Source organism: Microtus pennsylvanicus, chromosome 2 (genome assembly GCF_037038515.1).
Source record: "Microtus pennsylvanicus isolate mMicPen1 chromosome 2, mMicPen1.hap1, whole genome shotgun sequence".
NCBI lineage: Eukaryota > Metazoa > Chordata > Mammalia > Rodentia > Cricetidae > Microtus > Microtus pennsylvanicus.
In genome coordinates, this window is record NC_134580.1 from 13,576,573 (window position 1) to 13,592,300 (window position 15,728).

Below are 15,728 nucleotides of genomic sequence, written 5' to 3' on the forward strand. Positions count from 1 at the left end.
TTTTGTTTCTGTGATACTCTTGGCAGATCAGCAGAAGAAGAAGCTCATGGCGGTAGTGTACAGAAACATCTCTGAAGTGGGGGCTGCCAAGGAGAGCTGACGAGCAGCCTGCATTGAATTACAGTGGGGTACAGAGCCTTGTGCTGGGCAGTGCCCAGCCTCAGACTAGAGCTGGGGGGAGGGGTAGCCTTCTACAGAAGTAACACTGAATTCTAGTCCATTCAGTGATGTGTTAGAGCTGTGTTCAGATTCTGAAATCCCCAGGGTTCTGAGCTGAGATTCCTAAGTGACAGGTGCCTCCTGAAGGGTAAGATTGTATCTGAGTCATTGGGGAGATTGGCTGATCTGGTGTGGGTTCCCAGTGTGGCCCTGGGGCTCCCACAGACTTTGTAGAACTGACACCTTTGGGGGCTACCATCCTAAACCCTCTGAAGCAGACCTCGGACTAAGTCTTTATTTGATACAGTTAGTGGCTTGTACAATCACACCATGTGTGAACAGGACTGGTGCACAGCCGTGCTTGAGCTCCACTGGCTGGCAAGCCCCCCGTCATTCCAGGTACGGCCATGAAATGAAATACCCATGAGCACATCCCAAGAGGAAATGGCAGTGATCACCAGCATTCCCAGAACTGCATGTCCTTGTCTAATGTCATTGTCAGGGACCCTGAAGGGATGGGTGTACTAGGTTTACCTTTGAAAAGCCTCAGGCTCTGGGTTTTGTGACATGGCTTGCTGAGGGGTCAGGTCTACATGGCCCTTTCCAGTGTACCCGTTGAATCACTCAACTTCAGTGGTTTCTGGAATTGGCTTAAATCTGGAGTAAAATTGTTTATTCAAAATATAATCAAAGCTCACCAGAAACAATGGTTATTTCAAACTGAGCAACCTAATTGCTTTATTAAAGTCAAATTCCAAAATGAAAGAGCCATCCACATAAAGAAGAGTCTTGATAGCCCGCTGGCTTACATGAGGCTGTAGGAGGCAAGTGAGTGACAGTGTAAGATCAGGGCCCTTTCCTTCATCGCCCACCCCGCAAGCACGCTTCCCCTTTCCCAGCTTTCTGTCACCTTTAACAAGCACAAAGTCCGATGTCTCCAGGTGACATGGTATATACAATGAGCTACAAGGAGTGCATTATTTTACATTGCTCTTTTTTCCATATGTTCTGCAAGGTTGTCCTTTTCAGGGAGAATTTTCTTCCAACCTAGGGCTGACAGGTGCTCCTAAAAGGTATGGGTTTGCAGAACTGCCTTCCCAAGCATCTCCTGAGGGAGGCTACCCAGAGGTTGATGTGGATAGCAACCTGCTAAGCCGACGCCTCCTTCCCACCACCTTCAAGTTGGAGATACCAGTTCAGAAAATTCTGGTCCTGTCTTTCTAGGGTAGCAGCTGATTCCTTACTATGTCCTGTCAGAACCCTGTCCTCCACTGCAGTTCCCAACTCCAATGTATATAGTATATTAGGCCCAATTCCTGTGACATAAGGAAGCCATTTGGCATGTTTCCTATGCATGAAATGTAGCTGTGATATTTTCAACCTGTGATGACTGCAGGTGCCTGCTCAGCAGCCCTCCGACACAGAGGTGCTGGGCCACAGGAACAGTATGGTCCCTGCCGGGATCTTTCCTAAACTCCCTAGGTTCCCAGCTTCTATTCCAGTTGTCTTCCTACTAATATAAGGGTTTTTATGGGATTTTCTTAGAAAAGCTTGGGAGGTTTCTGTCCAAACACTGCCAGGGTATATTTCATAGGAGCACAGAATTGAGCCCAAAAGGCAAATGTGATCAGCTTTGGAAATGCCTACACCTCTGGCCAGGATGGTCACTGTCCCCCCCTCACAGGGTCTTCACAGACCAGCAGCCAGCAGGACAGCCAGTGCATAGAGTGGCCTGTCAACCCCAGCTGGAACCATTTCAGAACAGTATCTTGTGGCAAAGCTTGCAGCAAATCAAGGCCATTCCCTTGACTTGCTATAGTGTCTTGTCTTAACCTGAAATGGATATTATTAAAAGAAACAGGTACAGGTCAGGGGCACTTGTAAGAAAACATTTTAAATGTCTCTAAATGCAAAGCAGTGTCTCAAAGAACCAGGAAGTCATAAAGCAAAATCAATAGCCGCCACAAAGCCTACTGAGAGCCCTTGAGAGGCATTCTGTTGGGTTAGTCCCCACACTAACACGCTCATATACTCATGGCTTTGCTGAATTCATTTTTTAAATTACTCCTATGATAATTTTGGAAGAGGGAAATTTACTATTTGCATCTAAGTGTTCTGACCTACAAAGTAAGGGGCTGAAGTCAAAAGAAGCTAAGAAAGAGCCGAGGGGTGCAGTCCAGCAGATAAGAGAGCCTGCCCAGTGGCACAAAGCCCTAGGTTCCACCAACACTGCATAACACCAGGCACAGTGGTGTAAGCCTGGAATCCCAGCACGTGGAGGTGAAGGCTGAAAGCTGTTAGATCAAGGTCATCCTCTGCTAATACAGGAAGTTTGAAACCAGCCTGGGCTATGTAGACACTGTCTCAAAACCAAAACAAACCCTATTGGTAGCTAATGGTCTGTCTTAACCTGAAACATGTATTATTAAAAGAATCAGGTACAGGCCGGGGGCACTTCTAAGAAAACACAGTTTAAATGTCTCTGAAATGCAAGGCAGTGTCTCAAAGAACCATGAAATCATACAGCCTTGGAAACAGAAACCCGTAAACACAAACTGTCAGCAGGCCATGGCTTCCTCCACTTCCGGGAATATATCTGCCGCAGATCTCATATCCCTACCCCAGCTACGGGTTTGTCAGGTCACTTAGCTTGGTGTGGTGTTGCAAGCAGAGGCCTGGAGGCCCATGTCTGCAATCCCATCGGTGAAGGCCTTTCAGGTACTGCCACTCCTCACCTAGAGGGACAGGCATTTTGGCTACTTCCCAGGAGGGCCATTGCAGATGCCCCAAAAGGCTACTTCTGTTCAAGCTTAAGATCTGTACACTTGGTCTTGAGGCCCATCCAGGTGATGCACCCACGCCAGGGCTAGTGACTTCTGGGACGCATCCCATGGCACTTGCGTGCTCGTGTCCTTAGAGCCCTTAGTCCTTTTGGGTCCTATATTTACTTTGCAGGGTAGCTCCATCCAGAGGTGAGAGTGAGCCTGAACAGAGAAACCATGTGCTACCAAGATACTTGGATCTTGAAGCTGGACTGGACTAAATCATCAAAACTCATTATATCCAGAGTTTTGGGCAAAACTTAAAACTTATGACACTGCCAGGAAAAAAAGATATAGTTAGTAGAATAGGCCCACTACACAGGGGCTGGAGTGCCTTTTAATGAAAATGTTTTGAGACCGGGTCTCACTATGTAGCCCTAGCTGTCCTGAACTCACTACATAGACCAGGCTGTCCTTGAAGTCATAGAAATCCACCTGCTTCTGCCTTCAAAGTGCTGGGATTAAAGGCATGTGCCACCACACCTGGCTTATTTTATTTTTCACTTATGTTTTAAATAATAAGCTTTTGGAGTGGAAATGAGCCTGGGCTGCCTTTGTGGAGGCAGCTGGGATTCCAGCAAGATCTCAGGAGGTAAGGTGGACACTGCCTGAAGAAACAGGGACGCCAAGTGAACAGCGCTTTCTCCTTATTGTCCTAATACGTTGTATGAGGACAGGCGTGTTCCCAGGAAAAAATTAAAGATGGCTTCAGAAGCCAAACTATCAACTCCAGGATTCTGGGGGGTGCGTCTGCCATTTGTCACTCTCAAACTTTGAGACGGGGTCTTGCTACGTAGCCTAGGCTGGCTGAGAACTCTGTCCTCCCTCAGCCTCAGGATTGTGATTTGCAGACACGTGCCACCATGTCTGGCCCACCAATGTCAGCTATTTGAAAAAGTAAACATCAGACTTCTATCCCAGTTTTCAAGAGCTTCTGAACATGCTTGCAACTCAAAAGTGCCCTTTGGAGAAAGCTGAAGGTTGACCAAATGTCTGGCTGTGTACCCAGCGACTGGGGCTCAGAACAAGCTGCCTCCTTCCACTGTTCCTCATGGTTCAGTTTTGAATTCGCTCAGACTCTCTGGGGTGCTTTCCTCCTACAAAGGGATGGTGGTACCGAAGCATTAGAAATGGGCCTGCGGATATCGGTTATTTCTGTGTGCCGCACAGAGCCAAGTTGCATGACACAGACTCTGTACTTTCCTATGGCCTGGGAAGCACTTGTCACAGTTACCCCAGCTTCGAGAAGCCAGCCTTGCCCAAGCCCAGCCAAGAGAGCACGGCTGAGCTCTGGGGGAGTGAGGCCAGAAAAGAGAAGCCATGGGATTGCCGTGGGTCTAGGACTCTCCCAGTCTTCCACAGAAGACACACCTGGCTCTGTTTCCCCCAAGGTAGCAAGTTCAGAGTGTGCAGACCACCAGAATGGCTGGGTCCTGAAGTGGCAGGATGCTATGACCTCCCTAGAAACAAACATGGGATCAGCATTCATGGGATCTGCAGAAGAAATGGTTAGGCTAGACTGCAGGACCACACCCATAGACCTGAGGTACTCTGCATTCTAGGGCAGGCTGGGAGTCTGCTTCAATGGTTAGATTAGAACGTGACCCCAGGCTCCAGCAGATCAGTGTGTAAACTCACCCACTACTAGTCCCTTTGGAAGGAGTTATTTCAGAGCAGGCCGCCTAACACCCACTCCTAAGACCCAGCCTGAGCTGTGCAGAATGACATGTGGTCTAGCCCAGACTCAGCCATGCACTTGAACCCTGGAGACTTCAGTGAGGTAGGTGGTATCAGCCCCATTTTACAGGTGGGCAAACTGAGGCAGAATGAAATGCAATAGCTCGCTTTTAATAACAACATACAAAATCTAGAGAAAGCCCCAAAGTAGTCCCCACTCCCAGAGACCAAGGAATGGAGCCGTGCTCCTGTGCCTGCTTTACAGCCCAGAGGAGCCAAGCTCTACATACACAGCTGAGTTCTCCGGAACCTGGGACACTAAACCCAGCGACTACAGGGCCCAGCTTCCAGTTTATTCCAGTTGGGTAGTGGAGGCCTGAGCTAGAGCACACTGCCAGGGGAGCCCTGGGCGGCTGACCTGTGGCCATTTGCACTCACTGAGGACAATGTCTGCTCCTCTGCTTAGGAAGCCAGGCTGAGGACAAGACCAGCATGCTGACCAAGCACGGGGCGGAAAGGACAGCACCAGCCTTGCTCTGAGCTCTGGCCCCAGGGTGGTTCTACCTGACACCTTCCTGCGAGGATTCCAATCCCTGTCCCCATCAGATATCCTCAGCGCAAGTTCCCTCCCACATTGCTTCAGAACCAAAATCTGCGTCCCGGGGTCAGAGGTGTGTGTGTTGGCGGTGTTCTTTGGATGGAAGCGAAGGCCGTTCTGGGGGATCGGGCCTGTCTGCCCAGCTGGAGCTTGAGACCCATTCTGAGCTGGGCATGGGACGAGGTATTCCCAGCCGACAAACAGCTCATGTCCCCTGACTCCCAGCTGGAACCCACTGCAGCAAGTAACTGTGGGGGAGCAAGTTGGGGCTGACTTGCGAGCTGAAGTTTGTCAGTACTGCTTTACAAAATCTTCAACTGGCTTTGTGTGGGATGCGTGGTAACAAGACCTATGCCTGGCACAGAGCCCCAGCAGGGGGACGGGAGGTGAGGTCGGGAGGTCTAAGAACATTCTGGAAACTGGCAGCCCCTCATGCTCTCTATGACCTCTTGGTGTCTCTGGCCCTCTGGGAGCAGAAGACTCTCCAGAGATGGGCTGAGGGGGCCGAGTGCAGGACAGGGTGAGAGCAGAGCCAGCAGAGGAGGAGGGCGAGGCACTTCAGTTTGGGCTGGTGTTCATGGAGTCGGCCCTGGCCCCAGGAGTCGAGTGGCCCTGCCTGGCTGTAGCTCCAGCGCTGGCTTGTCACAGAAGACCCCCGTGGTGGTGACAGGTAGGCACTTGGCAGCATTCCCAGGGCCAGGCGAGGCCAGGGCTCCGTGCAGGCTCCACACACACTAGGTCATCAAGATGGGTTTCTGTCGTACTTCCAGGATGTCTAGGATGACAGGAGGGGGCAGGCAGGGTGAGGACACTCTTGGGAGGGAGCCACAGCTGTCCTGTACACCCACCATCTCTGATCATGCCTCACAGGCTCCAGATACCAACACCACCCTGCACTCCCAAGACCACTCGAAGAGGGGCCAGTGAGGACATCAGGGACACGTGGAGGGAAGCCACTGGCTATGGGAACTATAGCCCACTGAAGCTGGGCAAGGAAGCCGTGGAGGGCTCTGCCTTCACGTACCTGTTAAGATCCGATGTAGTGGCAAGGTGACGTAGGTCAAGTGTGCATAGAGAAGGAAGTTTCCATCAGCTCTGTTCAGCTTCAGCCAGGACCCAACCAGGGACCGTCCTGTGCCCGACAGGGATCGAGACCGCAGGTTGGTGGCATTGTGCAGATCTGCTGCAGGGACAAAGGGCAGGTCAGCCTCCCAGTCTGTGCCAGGGAGCGTGGGGGAGGGGTAACGAGACCTATGCCCCACTGGACTGATGCCACACTCACAGATGCTCCCCACCAATGTCCACACCCCCAACGCCCTGCTCCAGGCCCTCACACCCCCATCTGCCAGGCCTGGAAAGCACTCACGGTTCACCCTGGTAAAGTCTTTTCTCTTCCAGCCACTCACTATAACCTGGAACTGACGTGGTACCAGCTCACGAGGGATGCTAGGCATTTCCCCCACCCCTGTTACCTGAACCCCATTTTCTCCAGAACTGGTGGAGTGGCCAGTTTACCCACCAACCCCCAGCATTCCTGGTCCAAGACTGAAGAGTCCTGTTCCAGGCTGTACAAGTCCCCGGCAGTGACTGACCACTGGGGAGGGGGTTGTGCACACAGAGCAGATGAGTGGGTGGACCAAGGGTTTCAGGGACCTCTGGGCAGAAGGTCATTGGTGGGGCCACAGGAAGGATCTGGGAGTCAGCGTGACTCACGGGAAACCACGAGAGGTAACAGAGAAACCCTGCGGGTCACCCAGGACAGAAGTTTCTAGAATGAGGAGAGCTAGCCCAGGAAGCAGAAGAGGAAGAACAAGACAGTCCTTGTATGCAACCAGGTCAGCGGAAAGTTCCAGAGCCTCTGAATATGAGCTGGGTGAAAACAGGGCTCAGATGCAGACCCCCAATCTACACATAGCTTCACCGCAGCCCTGGGGCCAGCACTCTACCCCTGATGCGGCTCTCTAAGAGACACTGGGTGAGGGGTGGAGGCACAGGACACAGCCAGAGCAGGGACCATTAGCCACCTCCACTGTCGTCCTCTCTGAAGAACTCCTCACTGTCGTTGGCCGAGTGTGACTTCTTCATCTCCGCGATGCGGTTCCGGGGCACCTTCCTCTTGAGGGACGGTGAGAAGAAGGTGGGCCGGTTGTTTCGCTCCGGGGTGGGCGGGGTGCTAAAGGAGGTCACCTGGGAACAAGGAGCCCAAGTCACAAGTGTAGCAGGAGCAGACCCTGCCATGAGACCCCAAAGCCACCTGGATCAAAGCCAGCCCAAGCAGGGGCTGTAGTTACGCTGCTGACCCTGACCATGGCCTGAGGGCCACCTGCCCTAGATGAGGGGGATTTTGGGCACTGGGGGCTCGCCACACACACAGCAGCCGGGCCTGCCTAGGAGGGAGCAGACCGTCACCAACACTGGCAGAGGGGCCTCACTTCCACATCTCAACACAAATGCCGGGTGATGGGCTGCGGGGCGTGGTTTAAGCACTGCCATGTTGCATGGGCTCATCTCACATCCAAGCAGGTGAGGCCCACAAACGGCCACCTTGACCTGCCTAAAGCCACCGGGACTACGCCCAGTCGCCCCTTGGACCTTTCCCTCTCACAAGCGCCAGACCGAGCAGCTTTCTGCCCCGTGTCTCCTCTCCTCCCTTCCAAGCACATTCAGTCCCAGCCACCAACATTCTCCACACTCACTTGGAGGTGAGGTGGGCACAGACAGGCACAAGACAGAGATCCCCTGCCCTCAAGGAGCTCACAGTCTGCTGGGGGTGACAGACTCAAGTGACATTCACAGACTGCATGCTGGTCACTGAGACAGAGAAAGGGAAGCACAGGACATGGAAGGAACAGTGGAAGGAGGGACAGACAGCCTGTGAAATCAGAGTAGGCTTCCTGGAGGAGGTGCTGCGTGAGCTGGGTCTTGAAGGACGAGTAGGAGTTCGCCAGGTGAAGAAGGGGGGGAAGGGCGTTCCAGGCATAGGGAACTTAGCCCATCCCCTCCCTCCTCCCCACGCAAACAAGAATCAGAGCAGCAAGATGAGCTGGGACCCAGACTTCGGGGCCCCATCAGCCTCCTCGTCATAGTTCCGACATCCACCAAAGTCCCGGCGGCTGCTGGGCTCCAGACGGTCCTCCCTCAAGTCAGGGAAGGTTTTAAAAGATAAAAACAAAACAAATACCAGAAACCACAATACACACAAGTCTGCATTTCTTGAACACTGGTTACAAGTGACCCCTGAGGACAAGAAGACAAGCAACAGTGTGTACATGGGCAGTGGACTTGAGTCCTGTGGTGACCTCACGACTCCTCCCCAGGGGTCCACACCTCCCTGCTATGAAGGGCATGGCTAGGGGCCATCTCATCCCTCATGGCCACTCCCACTTGGTAGGTGGGATGATCAAGGCTTGGGTGGGTCATCTGTGGGCACCCAGAGTTGCCCAGCTGGGCCCATATCTGCACACCTGTGCACACACACCTTTCAGTGTCCAAGTGCAACACAGAACTGGGCAGATTCAGGCTGTCACCTGGAAGCTCGGAGTCCAAGCTACCTCCATTCCAAAAAGACGAGAGGTCTCCTGCCTGAGGTTCAACACTTCACAAAGTCCCAGCATACTTGGCTTTGTTTGGCTTATAAAACACACTAATTATAGAAGATTCCAAAAGAAAGAAAAAGAGGCACCCAGGAACTAACGCAAACAGCAGTCGGGGAGGCACTGTCTGCTCTTGAGAGTCTCCTCCCATCAACTGCAGGCAGTAACCACTGTGGCTGCCACTGGGGACACTTCACAGGGCCAAGCCCCACATAAGGCATGAGTAGTGCTCCTGGAAACCCCTCACTTCCCAGTGAGAAACAGAAGCATAGGGAAGGAAGGGACTCATCCAAGGTCACATGAGCAGCAGAGCCCTGGGTCTCTTGGACAAGGGCTGACTCACCCAGCTCTGATTCCATGGACAGAGCCTTTCTCGTGCCTGAGCCTGGGGTCTCTATGGCCACTGACATCAGCTCCCCACTGAGGACTGAGAGAGCTCAAAGGAAGCAAGATTTGAGGCCCTATGCTGAGCCCTCAGAGCTGCGGCAGGGGCAGCACCCCAGACAGCATCCTTACGCCTGTCGGGGGGATACTGATAACAGACTGAGTACCCTGTTAACAGACTGAATACCCTAAACAAACGACCAGGCCCAGAGCGAGCCTTGTGCTTGCTGGCTGTCCTTGTGGGACAACCCAGGATTCAGCCCCTCCTCATCCTATTGGCTCACGGCAGAAGGGCTGTGTGGTCATAGCTGACCAGCAGGTCCAGGAGGCAGGCACCAGGCCTACTTCCTAGTCAACTTTTTTCTCTTCCTAGACCTGGGGACCTGGGGACTCAGCCTCGGGGCAGAGCAGCTCAGGGAAGCAGAATCAACCTCAGCCTGGGTATGAACCTCCCCTCTGAGGGCCTCAGGTTCCTCATCAGCAGTGGAGAGGGCTCCCTCACCTGGGAGCTGTGGGGTGAACGAGCCATGGGAAGAGGTCCCTCCCGCAGTGCGCAGCCCTTACCCGCTCATGCATGGGCGAAGCTGGGCTTGAGTCTTCTTCGGTCCCACAGGGGGATGTGTCGCCTGTAGACACGCGACTGACTGCCATCTCAGCATGGCCCTTGCCCTGAGGCCCCTTCATGCGCACAAACTCCATGTTGTTGTACTTGTAGAAGCCAAATGACATCTTCTGGGCCATGCGGGCCGCCACACTCACCTGTGGTAGGTGGGAACAGTTAGTTTCACAGGCCCTCCCTCTAGAGACACAGCAGCCAGCATTACCTTCTCTGAGGCCATCTTGAGGGAGTCTGAGCCACAGGGAAGCCAGGGAGCTCAACAAACAGGCATGTGTTCCATATCCCTGGCCAAGGCTGTTCTCACTGCCCTGAACGCTCACACTACTAACCAGGGCACTCATCCCAGGCCAGACAGCACCAGCTGCAGGAGAGTGGCCTGTCCATCTGGACTCCTGTCCCTGCTAAACTACTCAGGGGTCAATTCTGGGAGTGTCCCCAGTACTAGGGTGAGTATCCCTTACCAACTGGCTGGCACCTCACAGGGACATGGGTGGGAGGAGAAGTCCCCCCCTTGCACCTCAGACAGACACAGGTGGACTGGGATGAAGAACATGACAGAAGGGAGAGACTGTGGGCCCCAGAGGAGCGGATGCCCTGCTGTGGGGTGGTCTCAGCAAAGCAGGCCTGAGGGGGGGCATGTGAGGAACCCCCCCAGGCAGCCCTGCACTCACGCGGTTGTCATACACCTTCTTGAGCGCCTCGTAGCGGATGGACCCCTGAAAGATGACACCCTGGAACGTGTTAGTCTTGTCGCTAGCCACCAGCTCAACACAGACCATCTCTCCTTCCCCCACGGTCATGTCGCTGAACACCTGAGGGTAGGGAGGAAGAAATGGGGATATCAAACAAACATCAGCGCCACCACCCACACCATCCCCCGACCCGGCTGCCCGGAGGACTGCTGAAATCACTGAATATGGGGCAGGCTGTAATCCTAGCACTAGAGAGGCTGAGGCAGGAGGATGAGTATTTTGAGCTCAGCCTGGGGTGGACAGGGACAGTGTGTCTCAAGACAGGGAAGATGGGGAAGAAAAGGAGGAAGGGAATCGGGGAGGAGAAAGGAAGGAAGGACGGGAAAGAACAAAAACAAAGGGGGTTCAATTTTACAGAAGAGGACGCTGAGAAGAGGCCAAACTACCTGTGCACAGCCACCCGCTGTCCACCGTCCCCCCTCCAATCCTACCTGTGCACAGCCACCCGCTGGCCACCGTCCCCCCTCCAATCCTACCTGTGCACAGCCACCCGCTGGCCACCGTCCCCCCTCCAATCCTACCTGTGCACAGCCACCCGCTGTCCACCGTCCCCCCTCCAATCCTACCTGTGCACAGCCACCCGCTGTCCACCGTCCCCCCTCCAATCCTACCTGTGCACAGCCACCCGCTGTCCACCGTCCCCCCTCCAATCCTACCTGTGCACAGCCACCCGCTGGCCACCGTCCCCCCTCCAATCCTTGCCATAGGTAGGAACACACTCCACCCCAAGCTGAGCCACCAGCAAGACCCTTATCTGACTTCCTAATGCTGAGTTAAAGTTACAAGGACTCTAGGGACACTTGGGGACCTCCTTCGTCACAGCTTGGTCCAGCCCACCTTCTCCTGAGCTTGGCTGTCCAAGCTAATGTGACTAATTGTGACTGCCTTCGTGGGAGAATACCACCCAAACACAGGCAGTGTGACCACACCCTGCCACATTCCTGAACTGCTGTTCCTAATAGCTGCCGGTTAGACGTGAGCTTCCAGGTGAGAGACTCTGGGCAAACGCGTGTGCGGTGTGAGCCCAGGGAGGCCCCATCTCCTTCCTGAGCTTTGGGTATTTTCAGACACCATCAGAGCCCAAGGGGACCTTGAAAGGCATGCCCAACTTCATGGGCCTTCCAAGAAAATCGTGGCTGATTCTGGGCAAGCACGCACACACGCACACATGCGCGCGCGCACACACACACACATACACAAACTCTCCACCATCAGCCTTGGCAAACAAGCAGGAAGTGGAATGGCAGCTCCCTCCTCCGCTCCTCCCAGTACTGGTGAGCTAACGTGTCTGGAGCACATTTTACCAATCTTGAAACAAAAGCTTGGCCATAGAACTGAAGGCCCGTCCTCTCTGACACCCTGACAGGGGAGAGGCAGTCATTCACAGAGCACCAGAGGATGACTCCTGGTCAGGCAGCACTCACTGTGATTGCACTCGTGCTGGGAGTCACACCCGCTTTACAGATGACTAAACCAAGGCCCATAGCAGGGAGAATGCACTTCTACGTCAATCACTGTGAAGAGGGGAGCCCCACTGGCTGTCACCCTGACCATCCCCTGCTCCTGCTACCAACATCTCCTGGGAGGCTTTGCAGGTCCTCAGCCTGACATCCCATCTGATCCCCAAGAGGAGAGGAAGGGGAACGTGGCCAGCGGTGAGCACTTACCTCCTCGAAGCTGTCAATCATGAAGAAGATGTTGGGGTAGCTCATCTTGGACTCTTCTCCTTTGCTGTCCATGGGGTGCTTGCTGGGGGACGCAAACACTTGCTAAAAGGGAAGCAGGAGGAAAGGGCTGAGAAGCCGGCCTCAACAGAAAAGTGACCTCAGATACGGCCGGGAGATCACACTGCTCAGAGCCGGGAATGTCCTCTTCAGGAGCCATGGGGAAGGCCGGGTGCATACATACGATGAGACTCCTAGAGTCAACCCCTCACCTCGGGGAAGGGAACATGAAGGGGGGATGTCTTCCTAGAAGAGGCAACGGGTAGTTAGAGAGTATGGACAGCTAGCTAGTGGGAGGTGGGGCTCACCTGGGATTTCTTCCTGTGAATGTGGATGTCACCTCCATCAGCACGTGTGCACACAGCACAGGTCACCATATAGTCCAGCTAGAAGAGAATGCAGTAATGTGTGTTGTGGGGGGCAGGGGCTTGCTGTCTCCCAGACCCATGATCAGCCATTACCACCCACCCCATACCTTCTGCAGGATGAGGTTCAGGCAGACACTCTCTTCCCAGTCGATGTCAGGGTCTCCCAGGCCTGGAAGCTTCTTGGAGTCCCTCCGGTACACTTCCACCTCCACCTCAGGCTCGGCCTCGGCCTGTAGCACAGGATGGAGTGAGACCCTAGGGCCCACCGGGGCCTCCACTCCCTGACTGCTGTGCCAGGCAGATGGTAACACACAAAGACCCCATCCCCAGTGCCCACTCTTCTTCCTTTCCAGCCCCAGTTCTCTATAATTATGACATCGTATTTCCCAAGTTCCCAGTAACAGTGACATCTACTGGGCTCGCAGTGGGCAGCAGACACTAGTCTACATGTTTTACAAATTATTAACCTTTTATCTGCAAGAAAGGAACCATTAATCCCACCGTAACTGATGATGATGACATACCACACACTCATCAAAGAGAGAGCAGAGCCCCATCTACCCCTACTCCAGGCAGAAGAGGCAGAAGACATCAAAAGCAGGTTTGAAAGCAAGCTGTCCCTAGGGGTCCTGAGCCCAGATCCTAAGTAGGCCCAGGTGGGTTCCTATAGGGTCAGCTCCAAGAGGCAACAGTCACCTTCTGCTGGGCAGCTCTGGGGTTACCTGTAGGGGTGCTACAGGGGTGGGGCTCTTGTCTCCCATAGTCTGTGTGGCTGTGGGCATCACCCCGACTCCGAGCTGGGAGCCACCACACTGTCTGCCTTGTCTCACTCCACTGTCTGCTTGACGACTGTTCCATGCTTGGCACCCATCTTGTTTACTGTCCGGCAGGAGAAGCCACACAGGCAGGTGCTCAGCGCCACTGGCTCAGCACGGGGTGGGGAACACCCACAGCGCAACTGCACTCCTGTGTTAGGTCAGCAGGCTAGCGGAACGGGTAGCTCATGTGTCACTAGAACACGCAGGGAACACTCAGACACCCACCCACAGCGGAGCAGGCAGGTGGTGGGAACAGTCAAGCAACAGCACCCAACAACCAAACTGAAAAATTACAGTCGCCTATGTCAACAGGCATGCTCCCGAGTAAAGGACTGAGAAGCAGCCAGAGGATACACTGCAGCGCCACACATTAGCTCAGGGTGGGGAAAACCACCCAAGTGGCGAAAGTCCAGCTGAGCCCAGGGAGGGAGCGGCTGGAGGCCAAGGTCCCTTGAGCATACTAGTCATGTTGGATCTCTGGATCTTGAAGGCTGGTGACCCTAGCACTCACACACATAGAAGGTCATCAACCCAGACACCCTTGTATGCATGTACATGACAATCAAGAAAGGCTACCAGCTGGATGTGGTGGTACCCACCTTTAATCCTAGGACTCAGGAGGCAGAGGCAGGCAGATCCCTGAGTTTGAGACCTGGCCTATACAGAATCCCAGGCCAGACGAAGCTACATAGTAACACACACACACAAGAAAAGCTACCAAAAGAAAATATAAGACTGGTCTACATAGAGTTCCAGGCCATACATAGTGAGATACACACACACACACACACACACACACACACACACACACACACACACACACACCAAAAGAGTAAATATAAGACTAAACACTGTAGGACCAGAGAAACACCCTCGCTGCTCCCGAGTTCTGGTTTCTAAGTAGGTTTGGGGTGATCTCTACCCCAGGATCGCCGAGGATGTCAACAGGAGGCCACCAGCATAGATGAGGACACAAACAGATGCCAGTGCTCATCAGTGCCAAAGACAAAATGGGCTGCTGAGAACAGGGGTGGCATAACAAGGCTGTGCAGAAAATCTAGGGCACACTGGGGAAACCAGATCCAAACCCCCAGGGTGATCCTGAAGCAGGGTGTGAGAACTCCAGCCCTATGCCCACCCACACTGCAGCTCTGGCTCTGACCACCCACCCTCCTCAGTTAGGCAGGGAGCCTAGCTGGTTGCCATGACAACCGGCATGAGCAGGCTGGGAAAGGGAGGGAGGCAGTGCGGTGCTTGCCGCAGAACACTCCTAGTGCGCAGGTGCTAGCGTCCACATCTCAGCAGCCCTGGCTTCTACTTCTTGGTATGTTGGGGTTCCACAGCCTGCCCCTTACAGGTCACACTGCAGACTGCCAGGTTGGAAAAGATGTCCAGACTGGATGGACTTGAGTCTTGCCTGACCCTAGACTTGGTCCTCCAAACCCTGTGCCAGACACCACCAGTCAGCCCTTCCTGGGACCCATGTAGAGGTGCAGGAGGCCAACCAAGCACAAAGAGGATATATGTGTGTGGGGGTTCCCTACTTTCCAACACCTATGCGAAGCCATCTGAGCAGCAAACTACGGTTACTCTTGGTGTCACTCCCCTGCACATATGGCCCTGAGGTCAGGTGCGCACCTGGCACTATGTTACAAACTGGGCCAAATGTGCACACAACCCTAGTCTACCACGCAGGCGCTATACCAGCCCCGGGGTGTGTCTCCAGTCAGCAGCTGCCCTGCAATCCTGGACACAGATGTCACCTCTTTTGTGACTGCCACTACACGATGCTGTCTGTCTGCCCGCTGAGGGCTTCCCAAAGGCAGGAGCAGCTGGGGTCACTGCTGTGCTTTCGGAGCCAAGAGCCAGCCTTGGGCTCACTGTTCTTCAGCAGGCCTGATAGATTCGGGCTGCCTCCACTGACCTCAACACTCATTAAATGTTCAAGAGCGTCTCAGAACAACCCCAGGGACCCTCCTGCTGTAGACATCTCCATCCTGGGCCCAGGGCTGCTTCTCTCAAGGAGTCTTCTTGCTTACTTCTCTTCCACCCAGATGCCATCAACTAATCATCCTGCTTTCCTCCCGACCTGGCCGCTCAACAGTGCACACTGGCCTGACCCCCTCTCCCAGAATCGCCATGCATGGTCCACCCGTAAGACAATGCCTCGCATGTGCCTGTCTCAGAGATGACAGGCTGGAGGGAGTGGCTGGA

At 54.0% G+C, this 15,728-nt stretch overlaps 1 protein-coding gene across 3 annotated transcripts in view; it reads right to left on the bottom strand.

The window, feature by feature from the left end:
• Nucleotides 1-869: 869 nt before the first annotated feature.
• The window catches only part of Kiaa0930 (KIAA0930 ortholog), a 39,889-nt gene continuing 25,030 nt past the window's right edge, over nucleotides 870-15,728 (bottom strand). For 2 of the 3 annotated variants that reach the window (XM_075960228.1, XM_075960230.1), the window contains exons 3-10: nucleotides 12,804-12,926; nucleotides 12,637-12,714; nucleotides 12,272-12,373; nucleotides 10,524-10,664; nucleotides 9,798-9,992; nucleotides 7,281-7,443; nucleotides 6,281-6,439; nucleotides 870-6,031 (exon numbers count right to left, since the gene is read on the bottom strand). In XM_075960228.1, coding sequence (XP_075816343.1) covers nucleotides 5,991-6,031; nucleotides 6,281-6,439; nucleotides 7,281-7,443; nucleotides 9,798-9,992; nucleotides 10,524-10,664; nucleotides 12,272-12,373; nucleotides 12,637-12,714; nucleotides 12,804-12,926 — 1,002 coding nt within the window. In that variant the 3' untranslated portion in view covers nucleotides 870-5,990. The remainder of the gene's footprint in view (nucleotides 6,032-6,280; nucleotides 6,440-7,280; nucleotides 7,444-9,797; nucleotides 9,993-10,523; nucleotides 10,665-12,271; nucleotides 12,374-12,636; nucleotides 12,715-12,803; nucleotides 12,927-15,728) is intronic. The other variant, XM_075960229.1, reaches the window with a different exon arrangement.